The sequence below is a fragment of the Nuphar pumila genome, chromosome 10, assembly GCF_984573655.1.
Source record: "Nuphar pumila chromosome 10, dmNupPumi1.hap1.1, whole genome shotgun sequence".
Classification (NCBI taxonomy): domain Eukaryota; kingdom Viridiplantae; phylum Streptophyta; class Magnoliopsida; order Nymphaeales; family Nymphaeaceae; genus Nuphar; species Nuphar pumila.
This window is the reverse complement of record NC_143258.1, coordinates 705,034-726,321: the sequence shown is the minus strand read 5'-3', so window position 1 is coordinate 726,321 and position 21,288 is coordinate 705,034. Positions and strand designations below refer to the sequence as shown.

The 21,288-nt window shown below is 41.6% G+C and overlaps 2 protein-coding genes and 1 pseudogene across 2 annotated transcripts; all 3 read left to right on the top strand.

Moving 5' to 3' along the window:
- Positions 1-583: 583 nt before the first annotated feature.
- On the top strand, positions 584-1,347 carry LOC149823156 (small ribosomal subunit protein bTHXc-like). Its single transcript, XM_090018687.1, has 3 exons — positions 584-804; positions 881-945; positions 1,100-1,347. The coding sequence occupies exons 1-3, from the start codon at positions 633-635 to the stop codon at positions 1,232-1,234; spliced, it is 372 nt and encodes a 123-aa protein (XP_089874813.1). The 5' UTR covers positions 584-632; the 3' UTR covers positions 1,235-1,347.
- Positions 1,348-13,621: 12,274 nt separating this feature from the next.
- Positions 13,622-14,380, top strand: LOC149823155 (spliceosome-associated protein 130 A pseudogene; annotated as a pseudogene).
- A 5,479-nt stretch (positions 14,381-19,859) lies between these two features.
- On the top strand, positions 19,860-20,567 carry LOC149823154 (agamous-like MADS-box protein AGL62). Its single transcript, XM_090019895.1, has one exon. It carries the CDS (start codon positions 19,860-19,862, stop codon positions 20,565-20,567), a length of 708 nt encoding a protein of 235 aa, XP_089876021.1.
- Positions 20,568-21,288: the final 721 nt, after the last annotated feature.

Below are 21,288 nucleotides of genomic sequence, written 5' to 3'. Positions count from 1 at the left end.
CTTGCTCATGCACTTAGATTCTCGACCTTTAAAAACTTAGCTAGACAGGCCCAAGCGGTTTAGCACAGTGGAGGAGACCTTTGATGCTCAACCAAGGTTGGTCGACTCTCCAAGGGCAAACGGATCGAGAGGGTAGTTTTTCCGTTTTTCGTGAACGATGCATCGGAGATAGGCTCAAACAATGCATTAAAACTCTACTTTTAAAAGCATTTATTCACCCACATCAACAGGAACTCTTCATAGAGAATTCTGGATCTGGATATGTTAAGTCGGATTGTTTTTGGATTCAGATCAGTATTTTAAGATGGATCAGATTCGGATTCAGATCAATGCCTAATCCAATTATATTTCTTTTTCGCATGTAAATTGTTTGTTTTTTTATTTATTTTTAAATATTACTATACATATTTCAAATCCAGGTTCAACTTTACCACATTGGATCTGATTAGCATCCATTCAGACTCAGACATGGTTCTTGCATTTGGGATTCGGATCTCCGCAAGAAAATCCCGCGAACCCGATCCGTTTGCAGGGGATGGAGAGCCATATTAGAGGGACGGGAGGACTGCTGCTCACTCTTATCCTGTCCGGTTAGGGGAGAGGCTAAGGGGTGCGTGTGGCGACGCAGAGAGATGGCGCTAACGCTCGTCGGAAACCTTCTTCCTATGCTCACCCATCGCCATAATCCCGATGCTCTGTCTTCACTCTCTATCACGAGGCAGTCTGTGGGATTCCCTCTCTCCATATCTTCCCACTCTCCCCTCTCCTTGGTTGCTGCCCCCCTCACTCAAACCCACCTTCCCGGTATACTCTCTCTCTTTCTCTCTCTCTCAGTTGATTCTAAGTATTGATGGTACCTTTGTTGTTGGGTGTTCGTTAGTTTATTGTGGTCGCGGAGATAAGAAGACCGCCAAAGGGAAGCGTTTCAGGCACTCTTTTGGCAATGTGAGTTTGCTTTCTTTCCCACTTTCGCAAACTCGGGGATTTTTCTTTCGCTTGATTTTGATTGTTTTCACTCTGCGTGTTTTGAATTGTAATTGGTGATAGAATTGAGGGGAAATTTGGTAGATGAATTGAGGGTTTTGTGGTGATGTGTCAGGCGAGACCCAGGAACAAGAAGAAAGGGAGAGGTCCTCCTAGGCCGCCCACTTCGCCTTCCCCGCCGAGGAAGGATCGCTTCGATGATGGAGAGATCGTTAAGATTGAATTGAACGAGTCTTTGTTCTCTAGCTAGAAATCCACTCTGTTTGTTGCCCTAATTACGCACTCTCTTTTGCATTGTCTCTTCAGGGACTTGTTGTAAACCGTTACATGATGTTCTATTGATGTTCCCTTTTGTTTATCAAATAGTATTAGTTTATCATTGTTTAAGAATTTCGGTTTTCATTGGGATTTTGGTTTTCTGTGGAAATTATATCCTGATGCAAGTACGGGCTGTAGAAGTTATATATATATATATATATATATATATATATATATATATATATATATATATAATACGTATGCATGCACATATGGTTCAACTGTGTCACTCTTTGTGAATCTTTGCATCTTTGCTCTAATCTCAACTGATATTTATTATTTCTGTCCCCTTTATGATAGCTTTAGTAGAATGTTCCAAAGGAATTTGGAAATATATAGCACATGAAAACTTTGGGAGAGGGTGATTGAGTCCAGGTTGAGGAAGGTTGTCATGATATCGGAGAATCAATTTGGTTTTATGCCTGGAAGATCAACTATGGAAGCTATATATCTTCTTAGACAGCTTATTGAGAGATATGGAGAGAGGAACAAAGATTTGCATATGGTTTTTATTGATTTGGAGAAGGCATACGATAGAGTACCTAGGGACGTTCTCTGGTGGACAATGATGAAGAAAGGTGTTTCTCTCAAGTACATTAGTATAATTAAAGATATGTATGAAGGAGTAGTAACCAATGTCCGCACTTATGGAGGGGTGACAACTAATTTTCCTATAACGGTTGGGTTACATCAAGGATCTACTTTAAGCCTTTTCTTATTTGTTATAGTGATGGATGAGCTTACGAGATCAATTCAAGAAAATGTGCCGTGGTGTATGTTGTTTGTTGATGATATTGTTTTGATTGATGAGTCTAGAGCTGGGGTTAATGCTAAGTTAGAATTATGGAGACAAACATTGGAAGCAAGAGGTTTTAAGTTGAGTAAGAGTAAGACAAAATATATGGAATGTCAGTTTAGTAAGCAACGAAGTAGTGATGGGAGTGTAGTGAAGCTTGGTGAGCAAGAAATACCGGTAGATGATTGTTTCAAATATTTAGGATCTATCATTCAAAAGTATGGAGAAATTGATGGATATGTAAATCATAGGATAAAGGTTGGGTGGATGAAATGGAAAAGTGCAACTGGAGTGTTGTGCGATCGTAGAATGCCATTGCGGTTGAAGGAAAAGTTTTATAGGATGACTATTAGGCCCGCTTTACTATATGGTACGGAATGTTGGGCTGCCAAGAGACATCATATTCAAAAAATGAGTGTAGCTGAGATGTGTATGCTTAGATGGATGTGTGGAAATACAATAAAAGATAAGATTCGGAACAAAGAGATACGTAAGAAGGTAGACGTTGCACCCATTGAAAATAGGATGAGAGAGAATCGTTTACGGTGGTTTGGACATCTTCGGCGATGGCCTAATGATGCTCCAGTTAGAAGGATGGAGAAATGGGAAAATATATTAGTTAAAAGAGGTCGGGGTAGGCCTAGTTAGACATGGATGGAGATGATAGGAAATGATGTGAATGCTTTGAACCTCACCGAGGACATGGCATTGGATAGAAATGATTGGAGGAGAAGGATTCATGTGGAAGACCCATAATGATTTTCTTTTTTGATTCATATCGCCGACCCCAATTGTTTTGGGATGAAGGCGTAGTTGTTGTTGTTGTTTGTTGTTGTCGTTTAAATGGATTGTATGCATAAAACTTTTGTGATGTTTTCCTCTATATATGGTAGTTGTTGATGTACACTGCTTGTGTGGAGATTAAGGGTGTGTTTGAAGAATGGTGGACGCATGTCGATAGGACGTGCTGGGACGTCCACGCACGTCCGCGAACAGGACAGGACGCACTGTCCACGCCCCAAAAAAAACAGTTTTTTTTTGTCCTAGAGTGTCTGTCCACCACTGTTCAGTGTGGGTGGGGGTGGGTGGGGGGGTTGGTGCACGGAGCAGTGGCAGACACCAAATAAGCGTTCATAGAACACACTAATATTGCGTCCACGCTTCCCGCATTTTCATGGGAGCATGGACGCACATGGGGCCTGCGCTTGGTGCGTCCCGTGGACGGTCACAAACGGAGATTCAAATGCGCCTTAATATGCTGACCTTTCTTGTGCTCTCAACAAATTATAGAGTCCTTCATGGATGCCTTATGAATGTTAGCACCAGAAAGTTTAGAAAAAGTGAATTGTTTCTCCGCAGCGACCCTGTGCTAATTTGAGAAGGGAGAGAATAAAATTCTGGGTGCCACTACAAGTCTACAACCTGATGTGGGTATTTTTGGATTGGATGCAAACACATGAACATACATTGTTATCTGTGGTTAAATGGTTAAAGGCTCAACTCAGTACTCATGGATGTGACCTCTGGCTACCTTCTTCACGAACCGTATGTAAAATTGTCTATGAAGAGACAATACGCATACAAGCATAAATACTTTAAAAAAAAGAAGTGCACGAAGGCACTTTCACAACACTTGAACACAATACGCGAAAAGCGTAAAAATAATAAACATGCAATAATGCATGTGTTTCATAAAGAAAGAGGAAATGCTTGAGACTCTCAAGCTTGAGGATTTACAAGGGGGAACACCCCTATTTATACAAGAAATGGGAGGTGCAAGGGGGCTCCCCAAAGGAGTCATTGGGGAGCTCCCAACGGTCACAATTGTGACCGTTGGGGGCTCCCCAACGACTCTATTGGGGAGACCCCCAATGCACCTTTTTGAAATTACAAAAAGGAAAAAAAATAAAGAAAAAAGTTACAACATATTTCAATTGGAATATGCGCAAAACAGTAAAAGGACTAAAATACCCTTTTCGGGTAAAAAAGGGAAAATGCATAAATATATATACTTATATATAGAGATACGTATACATATAACATATGTATACGTATCTCTATGTATATAAGTATATATATTTATACTTACAATAAGGTTTTTTGAGTATACATTTTAACACCCCCCCTCAAACTTACGGTGTGATAACCGCAAGTTTGTCAAGAAGGAAATGAAATCTAGGCGAACAAAGTGCTTTTGTGAAGAAGTCCGCAAGTTGATACTCAGACGTCACGTATGGTAGATCAATGACCTTCTTCAAGTATTCTTCCCTGACATAATGGCAGTCCATCTCTATATGCTTTGTTCGCTCGTGAAATGTGTGGTTCTTGGCAATGTAGATTGCACTTTTATTGTCACAGCAAAGCTTTGTTAGTTCTTTGACAACGACTCCCATATCTTCCAAAAGGCGTCTAATCCATACTATTTTCATGGTGGTAGATGTCATGGCTCTGTATTCGGCTTCAGTGGATGATAAGGAGACCTTCTGTTGCTTTTTACATCGCCATGAGATCAAAGATTCTCCTAAGAAAATACAAAAGCCAGTGGTGGAGTGACGGTTACTAGGGTCACCTCCCCAATCTGAGTCAGTATAAGCAAGCAATTTTAATTCAGAAGAAGAGGATAAGAATACTCCCTTATTCACCGTTCCCTTCAAGTATCTGATAATGCGAAGCACAACACTCATATGAACGGTTGTAGGAGCATGCTGAAACTGACTGGCGATGTGTATAGCATGTGACAAATCAGGTTGAGTAATGCTAAGATACATTAAAGAACCTACCAACTGCCTGTAGGGAGTAGGATCGGTTAGAGGGACACCATCGTCAATCTTCATTTTGGCTCCCACAACTTCAGGAGTTTCGCATACTTTGTCATCAGAGATTCCTGATCTGTCAATAATCTCACAAGCAAGTTTAGACTGAGATAGAAAATAACCTCGTTGCGAATAGGCAACCTCAATTCCAAGAAAATATGTCAGAAAACCTAAGTCTGACATCTCAAATTTTGAAGTCAAGACGGACTTAATACCCTTGACTCCTTGAACATCATCACCTGTAATCAACATGTCATCAACATATAGTAACAATATTACAATCCCTGCTGTAGATTTCCTAGTAAATAAAGCAGTGTCAGTATAACATGAGGAGAAACCATTTTCCAGCATTACACTGGTAAATCTGTCATACCAGGCTTTGGGGGCCTGTTTCAAACCATAAAGAGCCTTTCGAAGACGAAGAACTTTATCTTTAGGAATCGTCATGCCTGGTGGGGCTTCCATATACACTTCTTCGTTAAGGTCACCATTTAAAAAAGCATTTTTTTACATCCATTTGAAAAATATTCCAATTTTTAATAGATGCAATGGTAATGAGACATCTAACTGTAACCATTCGGGCTACAGGAGCAAAGGTTTCTTCCAGTGTTGTGAAAAGCGTTTTGGCGTAGCGAGGCGCTCCACCAAAATCTGAGGCGAGGCGTAAGCCTCGAGGCGCAAAGCGTAAGCCTCAATTTTTTTTTATTAAAACTTAAAAAAATATATAAAAATTATCTAAAATTATAAATAAATAAGAAATGCTTTATTGATGAAGCAATAACCAACAAAAAATAAAAAATCTCAAATAAATACAGAAAAAATATGAGATTAACATGTAAAAGTAACATTAATGCAACAACAAAAAAAAAAAATCCCATCCTACATCTTTTATTGTTGGTCAACTTTACCACATGAAAAATAAGCACAGAATGCACATAATAAACATGATCCAAGGATTGGTTTTGGCCTTTGAGTTTGGATCTATAGAAAACACATAATGTACTGCTAGAATGATTCAAATAACGTGCCATTTTGCATCTGGTTACATGCGTTCTAAATCAATAGACAGAGAAAAGAAAACATAGTTCAATGGCACATATATAAAGCAACACATGTAGGTGCAAGCGTTAGTTTGTTACCACTAGCTAGCTAGCTAGCAACTAATGCTGTTGACCCGAGTCATGATGCAAGTGGGGAACCCAGAAACAGATTCATACTTCAACTCAAAGGGGCTGGTAGAATATGCATGGAGTCATGCAGTCATACCAGACAACATGTATCTCCTCATATCTCACGTCTGTGATTTCAAGTTTCTCAACTGGACAAATGAATGTGAAGCTGCGAGTTGAAAAAGTTTCTCAAGTTTCTCACGTGATACAACATTAAACTGTACAAAGATGGGTAAAAACAGATACAGGGTTGAGAAAAAAGCAAAAATGAAAAAGAGAGAGGGCCGACTGTATCACGCGAGAGAGAGAGAATGTTGTATCACGTGAGAGAGGAGAGAAGAGATAAGAAGAAGAAGAAGAAGAAGAGGAGAACGAGAGAGAAAAGAAAACCCGTACCTGTTTCTGGTCTCCACCACAAGAGAGAATGCTCTGTCGTGAGGGAGAGAAGGCTGCCGTGAGGGAGAGAAGGTCGTGAGAAAAAAAACAGCGATAGGGTGAGAAAAAAAGTAAAGGAATAACATAAAAGAGTCAGTAGGGCTTTGTTTAAGCCCTAGTTTTTGGTCGAATGAGGGTTTTGACCCTCATTTGACCAAATCAATTGAGGTGTGTACGCCTCATTCTGAGGCGCGCCTCGCCTCGAGGCGTGCACCTCAAGGCCTATGAGGCGCACGCCTCATAGGTTTTGCGCTTTACCCATGCGCCTCAAGGCATGAAGTCCCTCGCCTTGAGGCGAGACGCGCTTTTTGCGCCTTGAGGCGCGTTTTTAATAACACTAGTTTCTTCATAATCAATTCCATACTCTTGCCCATACCCTTTTGCAACTAAGCGAGCTTTATACCTTTCCAGGGATCCGTCGCTTTTAGTTTTAACTTTAAAAACCCATCGACAACCTATAGTTTTCTTTCCTATGGGTAGAGTTTGGAAATCCCAAGTTTCAGCTCTTTTGAGAGCACTAAGTTCTTTTTGCATGGCTTCTTGCCATTCTATACATTTTTTAGCTTCTTCAAAATTCCTTGGCTCAAAATAAGAGTGAATGACACTAAGACAAGCCCTATACCGAGGTGAAAATGAATCAAAAGAGACAAAACGAGTTGGCGGTCTCCTATTCCTCTCAGATCTCCGGTGATCGAGAGTAGGTACAAGCTCACTATATTGGTCAATGACACTTCTAAAGGTGTCTTGATTTCTACGGGAGTAGGTTATCGGATCACTTAAAATCCTGTTTTCTTGATCATTGAGAGGGTTATGTTCTTCGACATCACCATCAATTTCCTCATCGTGATTTGATGATACATCATCATCACTAGATATATCATCATTACTAGCCAATAAATAAAAAAGGTATGAGTAATCAAAATTTTCTTGTTGAGAAACATTTTTTTCAAATCCACTCTCATTTTCTAAGAACGTTACATTTCTAGAAACATATAACTTATCATCTCGAAGATCATAGCAACGAAATCCTTTTTGAGTTTCGGAATACCCAAGAAAGGCGCAGGGGATAGCTTTGGGAGAGAGCTTGTCATTTTTATCCGTAAGAATAAAACATTTACACCCAAAAACACGTAACCTCTTATAATCAGGTTCAAGTTTATATAAGATCTCAAAAGGGGATATTTTTCCTAATATCCTAGATGGTAAGCGGTTTATCAGGTAAACAGAAGCGAGGGCTGCTTCAGCCCAAAAGTTCTTAGGAATATTTTGAGAAATAAGCAAGGTCCTAGTGGTCTCAATGATATGCCTATGTTTTCTTTCGGCCAATCCATTCTGTTGAGGGGTTTTAGGACAAGACCTTTGATGAATAATTCCGTGATCTTCAAAATATGTTTTAAATTGGTTGGAGAGATATTCTCCTCCAGAGTCACTTCTAAAAATCTTTATGTTACTATTGAATTGATTCTTGATCATTGAATGGAAGGTTTTAAAACATGAAAAAACTTCATGTTTGTACTTTAGGAAATAGATCCATGAATACCGGGAGAAATCATCCACAAAAATAACATAGTAAGAAAAACCTCCTTTTGAAACAACAGGTGCGGGTCCCCAAACATCGGAATGAACAATTTCGAAGGTCTTAGATGAGAACATAGTTCTTTGCTTAAACGGTAAACTTTGCATTTTTCCAAGAATACAATCATTACAGGAAAATGAACTTTTACATAAATCCTTCGCAAAATGTAAATAAGATAACTTGGTGGTATTAGGATGACCAAGTCTTTTGTGCCATATGTTTATATCTTTGTTCCGGGCAACATTACAAAAAGATTTTGGAACTTGGAGAGATTCCATATAGTATAAGTCTCCTTTTCTAAAGCCTTCCCCAATCAATTTCCCGGACCGGCGATCCTGTATTAAACATTTGTCACATGAAAATTTAATATCGCATCCATGGTCCGAGAGTTGAGAAACAGAGAGAAGGTTTAAGTTAAGTTTAGGTATAAATCTAATTTTTGGAATGGAAAAACTTTGAGTTTCAAAATTACCTATTCCTTTAATTTCAAGGGAGGTTCCATCCGCAGTGGAAACAAAGGATGGAGAAACATTTTTTGAAAAATCGGAAAGTGAAAACATGTTTGGGGACATATGAAAAGATGCACCTGAGTCCAAAAGCCAAGAGACTTTACCTGGAATGGAAGAGGTAGACACAGCGGCACCGGATGTAGCTCCCTTGAGAAGAGGTTGAAGGGCTTCCACTATTTGATTCAACGAGAGTGACCCACTTGATGATGCCTCTTCCTTTTGTGGTACACCGATGGTGGCCATAGCGAGAAGCCTCTTCCATTTGGGACATACGGGCTTGATATGCCCCGGTTCCTTACAAAAGTGACAAATAGTCTTGCTATAGTCTCTCTTTCCTCTTTGTCCACCATCTCCTCCTTGATTTTGGAATTTGAAATGAGGAGGACGATAGGTCTTTACATTATTTCCGGGTCTTGATACGGCATTGACCTCATTGTTTTCTTCATGATTACAAGGAACCACAAGAACATTTGATCCTTGTTTACATAAGCTCATACGAGTTTCCTCACCACTTAATTTGGTGAGAACATCTTCAAGAGATGGAGGAGTAAATGAGGATAGAAGAGATGACCTTATTTGCTCAAATTCCGGTCTTAACCCATTCAAAAAATTGAAGAACCGATCTTCTTCAAGTTGCTTGTGGCGGAGTTCAATTGCCTCTCCACTCCATTTTGGTTCAAGCATGGAGAGCTCATCCCAAATGGAGGAGAGGTCGGCATAATATTCCCTAATGGATATTTCACCTTGAGTAAGGGAGAGAGCCTTCTTTTGAAGGTAATACTTATGGGATAGATCTCTTGATGTATACATTTTCTCGAGATAATGCCAAGCTTCGGATGCTTTCTTGAACTTGATAATGCTGGCATTAATCTTTGTTTCGACGGATGCGAAGAACCAAGAAAGAATCTTGAAGTTCTTCATTTCCCATTCGTCGTGCTTCTTGGAGTATTCTTCAAGAGCTTTGACCCTTTCCTCTCCCTCAAGAACCTTGATTTCATTTCCGTCCATCATGGTTATTTTGGGTTCCGGTTCCGGAATAGAGCCTTGCACATAACCCCATAATCCTTTACCTTTTATGTGAGCCTCCATGTTCCCGGCCCAAATATGGTAGTTGGACCCATTCAACTTGAAGCCAAGGGCGAAGTGAGACTCTTTTTCACCCATTAAGGAGTAAAGAAAAAGAGAAGGAGGCGTACCAACACAATGTTTCAACTTCTAGCTTGCACAAGCTCCTTCTAAAATATTTGAGAAGCAAGATCCACCACTTCAACTTCCAAGAATCCGAAGGCACGGTTTTCGAGGCACTCGAAAAAAGAAGAATCCCACGATCCTTAATCACCAACCGAGCTCTGATACCATGTAAAATTGTCTATGAAGAGACAATACGCATACAAGCATAAATACTTTAAAAAAAAGAAGTGCACGAAGGCACTTTCACAACACTTGAACACAATACGCGAAAAGCGTAAAAATAATAAACATGCAATAATGCATGTGTTTCATAAAGAAAGAGGAAATGCTTGAGACTCTCAAGCTTGAGGATTTACAAGGGGGAACACCCCTATTTATACAAGAAATGGGAGGTGCAAGGGGGCTCCCCAAAGGAGTCGTTGGGGAGCTCCCAACTGTCACAATTGTGACCGTTGGGGGCTCCCCAACGACTCTATTGGGGAGACCCCCAATGCACCTTTTTGAAATTACAAAAAGGAAAAAAAATAAAGAAATTAAAAATAAAGAAAAAAGTTACAACATATTCCAATTGGAATATGCGCAAAACAGTAAAAGGACTAAAATACCCTTTTCGGGTAAAAAAGGGAAAATGCATAAATATATATACTTATATATAGAGATACGTATACATATAACATATGTATACGTATCTCTATGTATATAAGTATATATATTTATACTTACAATAAGGTTTTTTGAGTATACATTTTAACACCGTATTGGTCCTCCTTTTTTCTTTTTTGTTTAATTTCATTCAACATGTCATAATATACTGCCTTTTTTTAAAAGCTTTCTGTTGCTGTCCTTCAAGGCACTACAGGATATTCAAATCCCATCTCAAAAACCATTTCTTGTTTTTATTCTGTCTCGATGTAGTAATTTTTATTCTTCTTCTTCTTCTTCTTCTTCTTCTTCTTCTTCTTCTTCTAGATATGCAAATTTGCATATAAGTCTCGGTTACCTGCATGAGATACAATGGAGAAAATCAAAATGTTCCATAAAGCAGCTTCTTGATTAAGAGTCTACTTATCACACAACAGACATTAGCTTTTCTGGACTTCATTTATCCTGCACTTATTTACTAGCAGGGTAATTTAAATCAACATCTTATTGTCTTGTAGAGCCAAATATTAGAATCTAATGCATTTTGCACACTGAATCTTGTATTTTACTTATAACCTAACCTACTTTGTGATATCAACTGAACTTGCACTTCATTTGCTTTTGACCTTGGTGAATTTGAAAACATGCTTTTATGCTAAACACTATCAAATTTCATTTACCTCCTCTCTCATTGTAATTTGGACTGTGTCCTTCAAAAATGTGATTCACCATAGGACTCTTAGGAAGCTAGCTTAAACATGTTGTGGGTTGTGTAGGAATAAAGCACATAATTTTGATATCTTAGCATCTCTCTATCATCAGACTCTTAATGTTACTGTTTCTTACGTACACCCTCAGGCCCTTAGCATTTTCTAAATATTCTTTTCCTGTGAAATCTTGCACTGCACCTGCAAAAGATCTAGATAATTGTAAAAGCTAAAGGTGGTGACAACTCGTTCTTGACTCGTAACATTTTGCACCTTTTCTCCTTATATTCTTTTATTGATCAGACTTGGCACCTTTAGAGCTTTGTTCTTAAAGAAGAAAAATGAGAACACTGGAGAGTTGAAGTGAAACTTCTGATATATAAGTGGGGCTTGCTTTGTTTATGTCAGTTCATTCTTGTTAGTTCTTGAGCCTATGCATCTCTGAACTCGTACATAGTGTATGTTTGCCATTTATATAATGTTCTAACTTTTTCTTATCTCACCTTTTTCTTGATTACCATTAGATCGAGAATAGATGTGGGGTGAGGGGGTGATAGGCAACCTTAACTTAGCCAGGAAATTTTGTGCATCTCATTTCAGCAGATTGTTATGTAGATCATCAGTGCAGACAATGGCTACACAAGGTTATCTTGGCAGAAGTCTGGTACAGGATTCCGCTGGATGAGCTTCTTATGAAGAATTTGAAAAATGAGTGCAAAACCAAGGTTCTTAAACTTATGTGAAATACGAATGCAACATCAGGAATGTTTGGGAAAGCAAGTAGAGAGCATGGAAAAAGTCCTAATAGAAAATGAGGAACACTTATGAACCAGTTTTAATGTAAGGAGATCATTAAGGGCATGGGATGGGACACCCTGAAATGGAGAGACCTTCCTCTATTCAAACTTGGTGGGTCTTGAGATGTTTAAGTTTTTTTCTTTTCATTAAACTGGGTTTATGGGGGATTCATTAATCATTTGTGAGAATCGGCATATGTTTCACGTTCAAGAGGCCATGGTTCACACAGATGTGGGGGTATCCAGGATATGAATTGGAAATTCCATTTTCATCTTTAGGATAAGGTATTCTCTTGGACATTGCTGAGTACCTGAAACAGGAAACAAGGTTTATCTTGTCAGTTGTTTTGCTTTAAACTTATTGGTCTGGCTTGACTGGTATTGATCTCTCAGAAGTTTAAACATTAGATATATCCTTAACTCTTCTGAATTCTGTAGTGCTGAATGTTTTCCAGGTCTGCGTTTCTGATCTGTGTTGGGGGTAAATTGCATTTCTTTCAATGATTTTTTACTACAAGAGCTGTAAAAATTGCTTAGCTTGCATGAACTTATATATTTATTGTGATTTTATCCCAATCATTGGCTTTACTTTAAGTTGACAGATGAACATTCTGATATATTGGTGGATTTTGCAATCTTGCCGTGTTTAAATGATGGTCACAATTCTAGTTCTTGGGTAGCTCTCAGTGGAAAAAATTTGTGATCTTTCAAAATTTGTACCGGCTAGAATTTTATGACTTTCATTATATTTATAGCCTCTTGCTTTGGAGAACTGGGGATTAAGGTTTTGAGAGCTTTGTATCTCACCGTTGTATTTTCTCACATATGTTAGTGGAGTTCTTACTCCTTTGCCGGTGGACGCAAATATCGCATCTTCTCTGGTTCTTTTCTTTTACTTGTCTCGTGGTTTTTTTTTTTTTGTGCTTTCTCCATGCGGAAAAGAAAAAAATCCAATAGTTGGGCACTTATTTCTAACTCACATCTGATCAAGATATTGCTTCTTTTTTCCTGCACCAAGCTCGTACGTGCCTCCTCTCGTCGAACATTTGTTGTGTCTCGATCATTGAGGACCTCTTGTTTAGCACGAGGAGCTCGTGGAGTAGGTGGAGGCTGAGAAGAAACGTTGCACCGCCCTTCAACAATGGCTGGAGAGTGAAGAAAGGAGGTAGGTGGGTGGCTTGTGGGAGGCGGATGCTTATGATATGACATGCAAACAACTTTAGGAGTTCATGGCCGCCTTGGTGAGACGAAGCTGGCATTGGCCAGGTGTGAGGAGGATCTCATGAAAGGCATGAGCTACTTTGGGTTGTAGAATGGATTTAACCAAGGTTGTTAAATGCGATGAAGCGAGGCGTTGAGCATGTTATGAAGCGAGGTGTAAGCCTCGAGGCGTTGGAGCGTAAGCTTCATGATCAATCGGGGTCCAATCGAACTCGATCCATTTTCACCCTCGAGTCCCCGACCCCTAGGGCATCCTCATCTCTCTCTCTCTCTCTCTCTCTCTCTCTCTCTCTCTCTCTCTCTCTCTCTCTCTCTGAACAACTCATAGGAAGCAACGGCAAAATCCTCTTCTTCCCTAAAAAAAAGAAAAAAGAAACCCTAGAAAGAAACAGAAAATGAAGAAGAAGAAAAGGAGGGAGTAAAGTGAAGGTGGTTTTGAGAGGGTAGAGGGGCTCAAGGAAGGATGTATCTGTATAGCCTGACGCTGCAGCGGGCGACTGGGGTGGTTTGCGCGACGCATGGCAGCTTCGTGGGTGGAAAGACGCAGGAGATTGTGGTGGCGCGGGGAAAGGTGTTGGAGCTCCTTCGCCCCGACGACACTGGCAAGCTCCAGACCCTCCTCTTCGTCGAGGTCTTCGGCGTCGTCCGCTCCCTTGCCCAGTTCCGCCTCACTGGCTCCCAAAAGGACTACGTCGTTGTTGGGTCCGACTCTGGCCGCATCGTCATCCTCGAGTACAACAAGGAGTGCAACGCCTTCGACAAGGTCCACCAGGAGACCTTCGGCAAGTCTGGCTGCCGCCGAATCATCCTCGGCCAATTCCTCGCCGTCGACCCCAAGGGTTGCGCCGTCATGATCGACGCTTGCGAGAAGCAGAAGCTCGTCTGCATCCGCAACCGCGACACCGTTGCCCGCCTCACCATCTCCTCCCCTCTCGAGGCTCACAAGTCCCACACCCTCGTCTACTCCATCGTTGTCGTCAACTGCGACAACTCCGTCTTTGCCGCCATCGAGCTTGACTACTCCGAAGCCGACCAGGACCCCTTCGGCCATGCTGCTATTGACGCTCAGAAGCATCTCACCTTCTACGAACTTGACCTCGGCTCTCCCGCAAGTGGTCCAAGCCCATTGACAACGGCACCAACCTGCTTGTCACCATCCCCGACAGCGGATTTTGGCAGGAAAGCAGTGGTTTGTAGGGACTACACGGATGCGTACGTTTAAGAAGCGGAGCACATTTCGACTTGAGGCGTGCGCTTCACATGAGTGAAGCGTGCATTTCAAGCCTGAAATGCCTCACTGCAACGCCTCAGTACCTTGAGTGTGTGCTTCGCCTCTGAGGTGTACGCTTCAGGTACTGAAGCGTACGCCTCTCACAACACTGGATTTATCCTCCTCACCCAGTCCAACTCAGCCATTTTTAGTATAAATTGGTGAAAGACAAATCCAAGTTTGATAAGATAATTGATTCAACATAGTCTAATAACATTTATGGGTAGGGGTGGACATCCAGTCGGGTCCGACAGGCCCAACCCATATTCAGGCTCGGGTTGGTCCCTTTAAGCCCTACCTAGTTAATGGGCCAGGCCTGTTGGGATCTGTGCACTTTGCACATGGGCCCGATCCGATTAGTGTCCGATTATCTAATTGGGCCGGGAGCTGCCCAACTTCATTCGGGCATGGGCTGCAAAATGCAACCCGAGTCTGACCCGATACGGGTCGGGTACCTGACAGCCTGCAGGCTACCCTGCCGGGTGTCCATCTCTGTGTATGGTGTTTATCATGTTGACATGAAGTGCTTTGTTAAATAACATTTTTGGGGGCGTTTGGATACTCCATGCAACAGTACTTGAGGTTTGTTCCTAGTTCTAAAAATTTAAATTCAAATTCCTGGATCTTTATCAATTCTACGACCAACCATATTGATTAGACGGTTCTCTCAAAAAAAGAAAAACAATATTGATTAGATGGATAAACCTCTGGAGAAAAAAAAAAACTTTGCATCTTTCATCATTTCATGAAACAAAAATCAGCTCCATTCATCCCCTATGTCATCCCTATCTTCTTACCCTTCTTAAGGATCTCATGAATGCAAGTTGTTTACATCACCCTCAAGGCGGGGTTGGCTTAGTGGGGTGGGGCCTTGGATGCTTGAGGGGCAGTCAAGGTTCTATTCTGATGGCCATCACCTCTTTGTGCAAGCCAATGCATAGCATAGGTCTTGGGGGCTGGGGTCCTAGCCTCGGAGTTTTACGCTATCAGCATGCCGATCGTAGGTATGGCAGGCGCGACCAGGTCTTTATGTTGGGTGTGGTTTCTTCGAGTTATAAAAAAAAAAAAAAGTTGTTTTCATCATTCCATAGATATGATTTACATCATTCATTTAGTGACGATAGGCTTTTAAATCGATGAAATCTAACTTACGTATATTTTTTGCGACTCAAAAATCAACGGTTGACAAAACACAAAAATTTGTGATTTAGAAAATTTTATTTTTTTTCATAAAAAAAGTACGATTCGGTAGGCCAGTGACAACCAACATAAAAACTTAGTCACACCCTATGAATATGAACCAATATGAGAATTTCGTTGGGGCGTTCTCTACTGAGCGACATGTTGTACTCTATAGGCCCGGAGGCAATGATAAATGGGCAAGGGTCGCTAGGTCGTCGCCCAGAAGCGACGCGTCACACCAGCGTCGGGGTGTGGTGTCAAATAGGCAAGGGTTCCATCACTTTGTTGGACGGGTGGGGGTAAAGAAGATAGTTTAAGACCATAAAATCAGGTTAGCCACTTGAAACATAGGGTCTTTAACTGGTAAGTTAGTAGAGTTAGTATATGTTATGTGTAGGAGAAAGATGGATATTTTATGTCTACAAGAGATCAAATGAGTAGGTGAAAAAGCAAAAGTGATAAAACTTTGGGGATATAAGATTTGGTATACAGGAATAAATAGGAATATGAATGGAGTAGGGATTGTTATTAGTCGTGAGTTTATAGATAATGTAGTTGAGGTCCATAAGAAGGGTGATAGGATTTTACTTATTAAATTAGCATTTGGGCAAGACAATGTGACGAAGACACATACACACCTGCAAGGTGAAAGGTGTTATTTCTTGTTTTTTAACTTTGAGAATTTATTTTGTCAATATTTGATATAAATTTTGTCCAAAAAATAAATTTTTTGAATATCTAAGAATTATTTCTGATTTTTGAGTTTGAATTAGGAATTTGTCCATTTTGGATTAAGTCTTAAAAAAATTGGGCAGCCCAAAACACACAGCTTGGGCCATTATAAGGTTGTTGGATCAAGAACCGCCCATTAATTGGGCATTTTGGGCAGCCTTTCTTGGTTCAAGAAAGGAGACGTTGAGTCCCCTTCCCCTTGGTTTCCCTATTTGTATTTGGATATAGCATCAACGAAGGGAATTTTTTGGTGTTTTTCTTTTCAACCGATGGTGTGTGCGTGAATCGCCCCTCCTCGCTCTCTTTGTGCCTCGTTGGAGTCGGTCTCATCGTGAGACCACACGATTTCCTTTGCAGAATCGCCCATGAGCTGTGTGTGTGCCAGATTCGACCTTGGCTGGTGTCCCGTGGTCGAAGCTGAGGATGTTTGCCTGGTGGTCGGCAGTCTCAAATGCAGAATCGCCCATGAGCTGTGTGCGTTCCCACCTCAATCAGCATTTTGGGCAACATCATGTAGGTTAGGTTATACTAACATGTTGCACTATATATCTTAACCGAAGGCTCTAGGGGTCAATCTCACTAAGGGGTACGACACTGGCTGCCCTAGTTAACCAAGGAAAACAAATCTAACCTTGTCACAAACTTGATTTACTTGACTTAGTATCCGCAAACTCCACCAAGTATCGTAAGGACGTCCATATCAAACCCCAACTAAGACTTAAATCTCACTTCTTGGGGGGGGCATTTTTGTCATTTTGGGGATGATATTTTTTTTGTGTGAAGAAAACCCTAATTTCAGTGTCATTTTAGTCAACTCATGATACTCTTAACCGTATCGTCTCCTTAATTAGATTGAAGTCATTATGTTGCCAAAATCCACCTTCTAGCTTTGCAACCATATGTTCACTCCGTGTTTCCATCGAACAATCCTCTCCTTAATTAGCTTGGGAGTCATTATGGCATCGATAGCCACAGCTTGACTTTGCAACAAAGATGGCAAGGCACTTGGTGTGCTTTCCTATCCCACACCCTTTGTGTTTATCCTCATTTAAGCTACCTTCCTCTCTTCCCTCTATATCTAAACTATATATACCTCTCTTGCTTGCTCCCATTCCCACCCCAGCACCTCCATCTCTTAAAAACTATTCCACTGCTTCCTCATCCAATTTTGATCTCATGGAGATATCAACAACAATAATGACTAAAAGGTCAAAGATGAGAAGGCAGAAAATCGAACTGAAGAAGATATGGAGTCCCGACAAGGCTGCCTTCTCGAAGAGGACTGGTGTGATAAAGAAAGCTGATGAGCTTGACATCCTCACCGGCGCTCAGTTCCTAATCATTGTGCTGTTGTCCCCAGTGGGGGGGGGGGGGAGGGAACACCACCGGCACCAAAAGATCGAAGGCAGGAAGGCAAAAGGTTGAGCTGAAAAGGATAACCAAAGAAGAATCTCGGCAAGTCTGCTTCTCCAAGAGGCGGAGCTGAGTGATTAAGAAAGCTGGAGAGCTTAGTATTCTCACCGGCGCTCAAATCCTCGTAATCATCTTCTCCCCAATGGGGAAGCCATTCTCTTACAGCGATCCCTCCATCGAGGGCGGGCATGGCCATCACGCAAGTCTGGTGCACTGACATTCTCCACCATTCAGCTTCTGCTGCCTCTGGACCATCCTCCTCCTTAATGAATGGTTTTAATAACGACCCCTTTCATCATTGTGACTGCCAACCTAAGCAACGGTTCTACAGGAAGTTCTTATCTTCCAAATGTGTTGCCCTAATGTTGATCATTATCTTAATGACAACAGTGATTGCATGTATGCAATTGAGTTTCCCATGTTTGATCAATCAATGGGGCTGCGCAGTGTCTATGGTCCTTATGTTTTATGTGTATATATATGTTCTTCAAGTGTGTTTGTGTGTGTCCCTAACCTGGCAGTATAGCATGGAGCTAGTTACTATAGCCTATTGTTTCTTCAAGGTTATCCATGTTTGATCAATGAGTAAGTGACACATAGCATCTATGGTTTTATATATTTTATGTTTGTCTGTTTCTTTCATATATGTGCACCTAAAGTGGCAGTTTGGCATAGAACTAATTAGTATTGTGTTGTTTCAATTGCAAAAGTTTATGAGCTGAAGGCTAACCATGTGGTTACGATTGCCATAAAACATTGTTCATCATGATTTAGGTAAAATTTTGATTTTAAAACCATGTTTTATGATCTTGGTTTGTGCATTGAGCTGTAATAATGTTGGGTTATTTAACTCTTTTTACACTTTTGTTACGTTTCAAAGCCAACCTGTCAGTCCTGCCCCTCAATTTGGTTCCCTCAGGACAGAGCAGGTGATATGGCAAATCACCACCCATTCATGGTCTCACATTCATCACTGGCCATGGTAGTGGCACGAGAGCAGATCAGAACTGTCCTCGTGAAACAGAGAGCAATTAAACCTCAAGAAACGCAAAAGGTTGTCCTCATGAATATATATATATATATAGCGAGAGTGGATCAGGTCCAAGGCCTTTTGGTTGCCATTCATCACAGAAATGGACGGCATAAAAAATCCATCTAAAAGGATGGTCTTCCCCTAGATGGGCCCTACAAAAATTTCTGATGACGTTCACTTTGTTGATGAACGGCATCAATGATGCAAAAATGGACGGCCGAAAATCATCCAAAACATTGGGCATTCAGTAGCTAGGTTCTGGATGCCGTTCATTTTCATGATGAACCGAATCCAGGTGCTCCTTGAACAGTTTTTCTGTCCAAGACAATTTGGACCTGATCCTCTTCTCCTAACTAAAGCTGCAATTTTACCTACTAATTGTTAATAAACACAAAAGGAAACCCTGAAGAAATACATGATAGCAAGAGAAGGGGGGGAAAGAAAGTACAGAATCACCCCAATACATGCATGCCAAACCTTTTGAACAAGAGAACCCTAAAAAACACACAATTATCAAGAACAAAATCACGAAAACCATGGAGAAAACACGACCATTGAGAATCTCATATTTTTAGCATAGTTGTCTTCTTCTTGTGCATGCAAATCTTTGCGCGCGGGCAAAACCCTAATTTCTGTGCCACTTTCGGTCAACTCCTGACAACTCTAACGATATCTCTCCTCAATTAGTTTGGGGCCATTATGACGCCAGTAGCCACCGGCTGACCAAGTGGCCAAAACGGCAACAGCGTTAGGTTCCCTCTTTCACTCCAGGCCCCCTTTGTGTCTATCTGCATTTACTGCCCCCTTCCTCTTTTCTCTCTATATAAGCATACCTCTCTCGCTCACTCCCCCAACCCATCCCTCCCTCTCGTCTCCTTATAAGCATACCTCAATCTCACTCCCAAGTCCCAAACCCATCACTCCCTTGTCTTCTCTCTTTACAATCACACCTCTCTCTCACTCCCCATCTTTTCTTTATACAAACATACCCCCCCCATCCACCCTCACCCACCAACTCCATCTCCCCAAAACTACTCCATTGCTTCCTCAACAAACTGAGATCTCATCCAGATGGATGCGACCACCACCACCACCGGCACCAAAAGATCGAAGGCAGGAAGGCAAAAAATTGAACTGAAAAGGATAACCAAAGAAGAATCTCGACAAGTCTGCTTCTCCAAGAGGCGGAACGGACTGATTAAGAAAGCCGGAGAGCTCGGTATTCTCACCGGCGCTCAGATCCTGCTAATCGTCTTCTCCCCAGCGGGGAGGGCATTCTCTTACGGAGATCCATCCGTCGAGGACCTCATCAAGCGGTACCTCGACCCATCTTCTTACTTGCCCCCGCAGCTGGATGCGCGCCGCGACGCGGTCCTGGAGCAGCTCCACCGGGAGCACGATGAGCTCGTGCGGCGGGTGGGGGAGGAGGAGAAGCGGCGGTTCGACCTGAAAAAGAAGTTGCAGGCGGAGAGAACGAGTAAGCTGGGGAGCTTGTGGGAAACGGACGTTGATAGCATGACGGAGCAGCAGCTGGTGGAGTTGATGGGCAGCTTGAACATGATGAAGGAGGCGCTTTCCAAGCGCGAGGAGGACCTCATGACGAGCATGGCTGTCACGCAGGTCCCCCACCAACCTTCTGCTTCTGCTGCTCCTCAACCGTTTCCTTTCCCTTCCTCCTCCTCCTCCATTGTACCCACGAACAACCCGAACGATGCTTCTGTGGGGGGCTCTACTCTGCATGGTTGGATGATGGGATCTGGTGCTGATCTTTTTTTTTAACGATGACACCCATCCATTCTTCTATCCTTTTGGTTTCCCCAAGTTTGATTAGTGAAGGGGGCAACTTCTAGTGTCGATGGTCCTTCCATGTATCATGCTCATTCTTTTTTCTTTTTTCTTTTTGTATATTTATTTTGGTGGACCTAAAAATGACAGTTGATCGTAAAATTGATCACTGCTCTACTGTTGTTTCATTTCCAAAAGTCTATGCATGCGATGAAGACTACCCCCAAGGGGCTGGTCGTAGTGGGGTGGGGCCTTGGCTGTTAGACGGGTAAGTCAAGGTTCGATTCTCATGCCATGTCTCCCCTCTCTGCAAGCCAAAGCGTAGCATAGGCTCGCTCAGGGGGCAGGGATCCTAGCCTCGGAGTTTTATGCTGTCACCGGGTGCGGTTTCTTCAGGTTATAAATAAATAAAAAATGCGATGAGAGCTTGTGCCTGTGGCTAGAACCATCTGTGACTGGTATTTGACTGTTGGATTTTGTGCTACAATAGCCCAAATGAAATGAAAATGCACACATTTAGTTTTTTTTCTCAAGCAAAAGCTGGGAATTGCAACGAACCAAAACTCTATTTTTTTGTGCATGATTAGAATTCATCTAATATTATCATAATTCATCTAGACGCAATGCCTAAGATCAAATTGCATGGTTTCGATGATAGATCACGAGCTTGTTCGTAAACAGCATAACTTAAGATGTATAGTAATTAGCAAGGCCA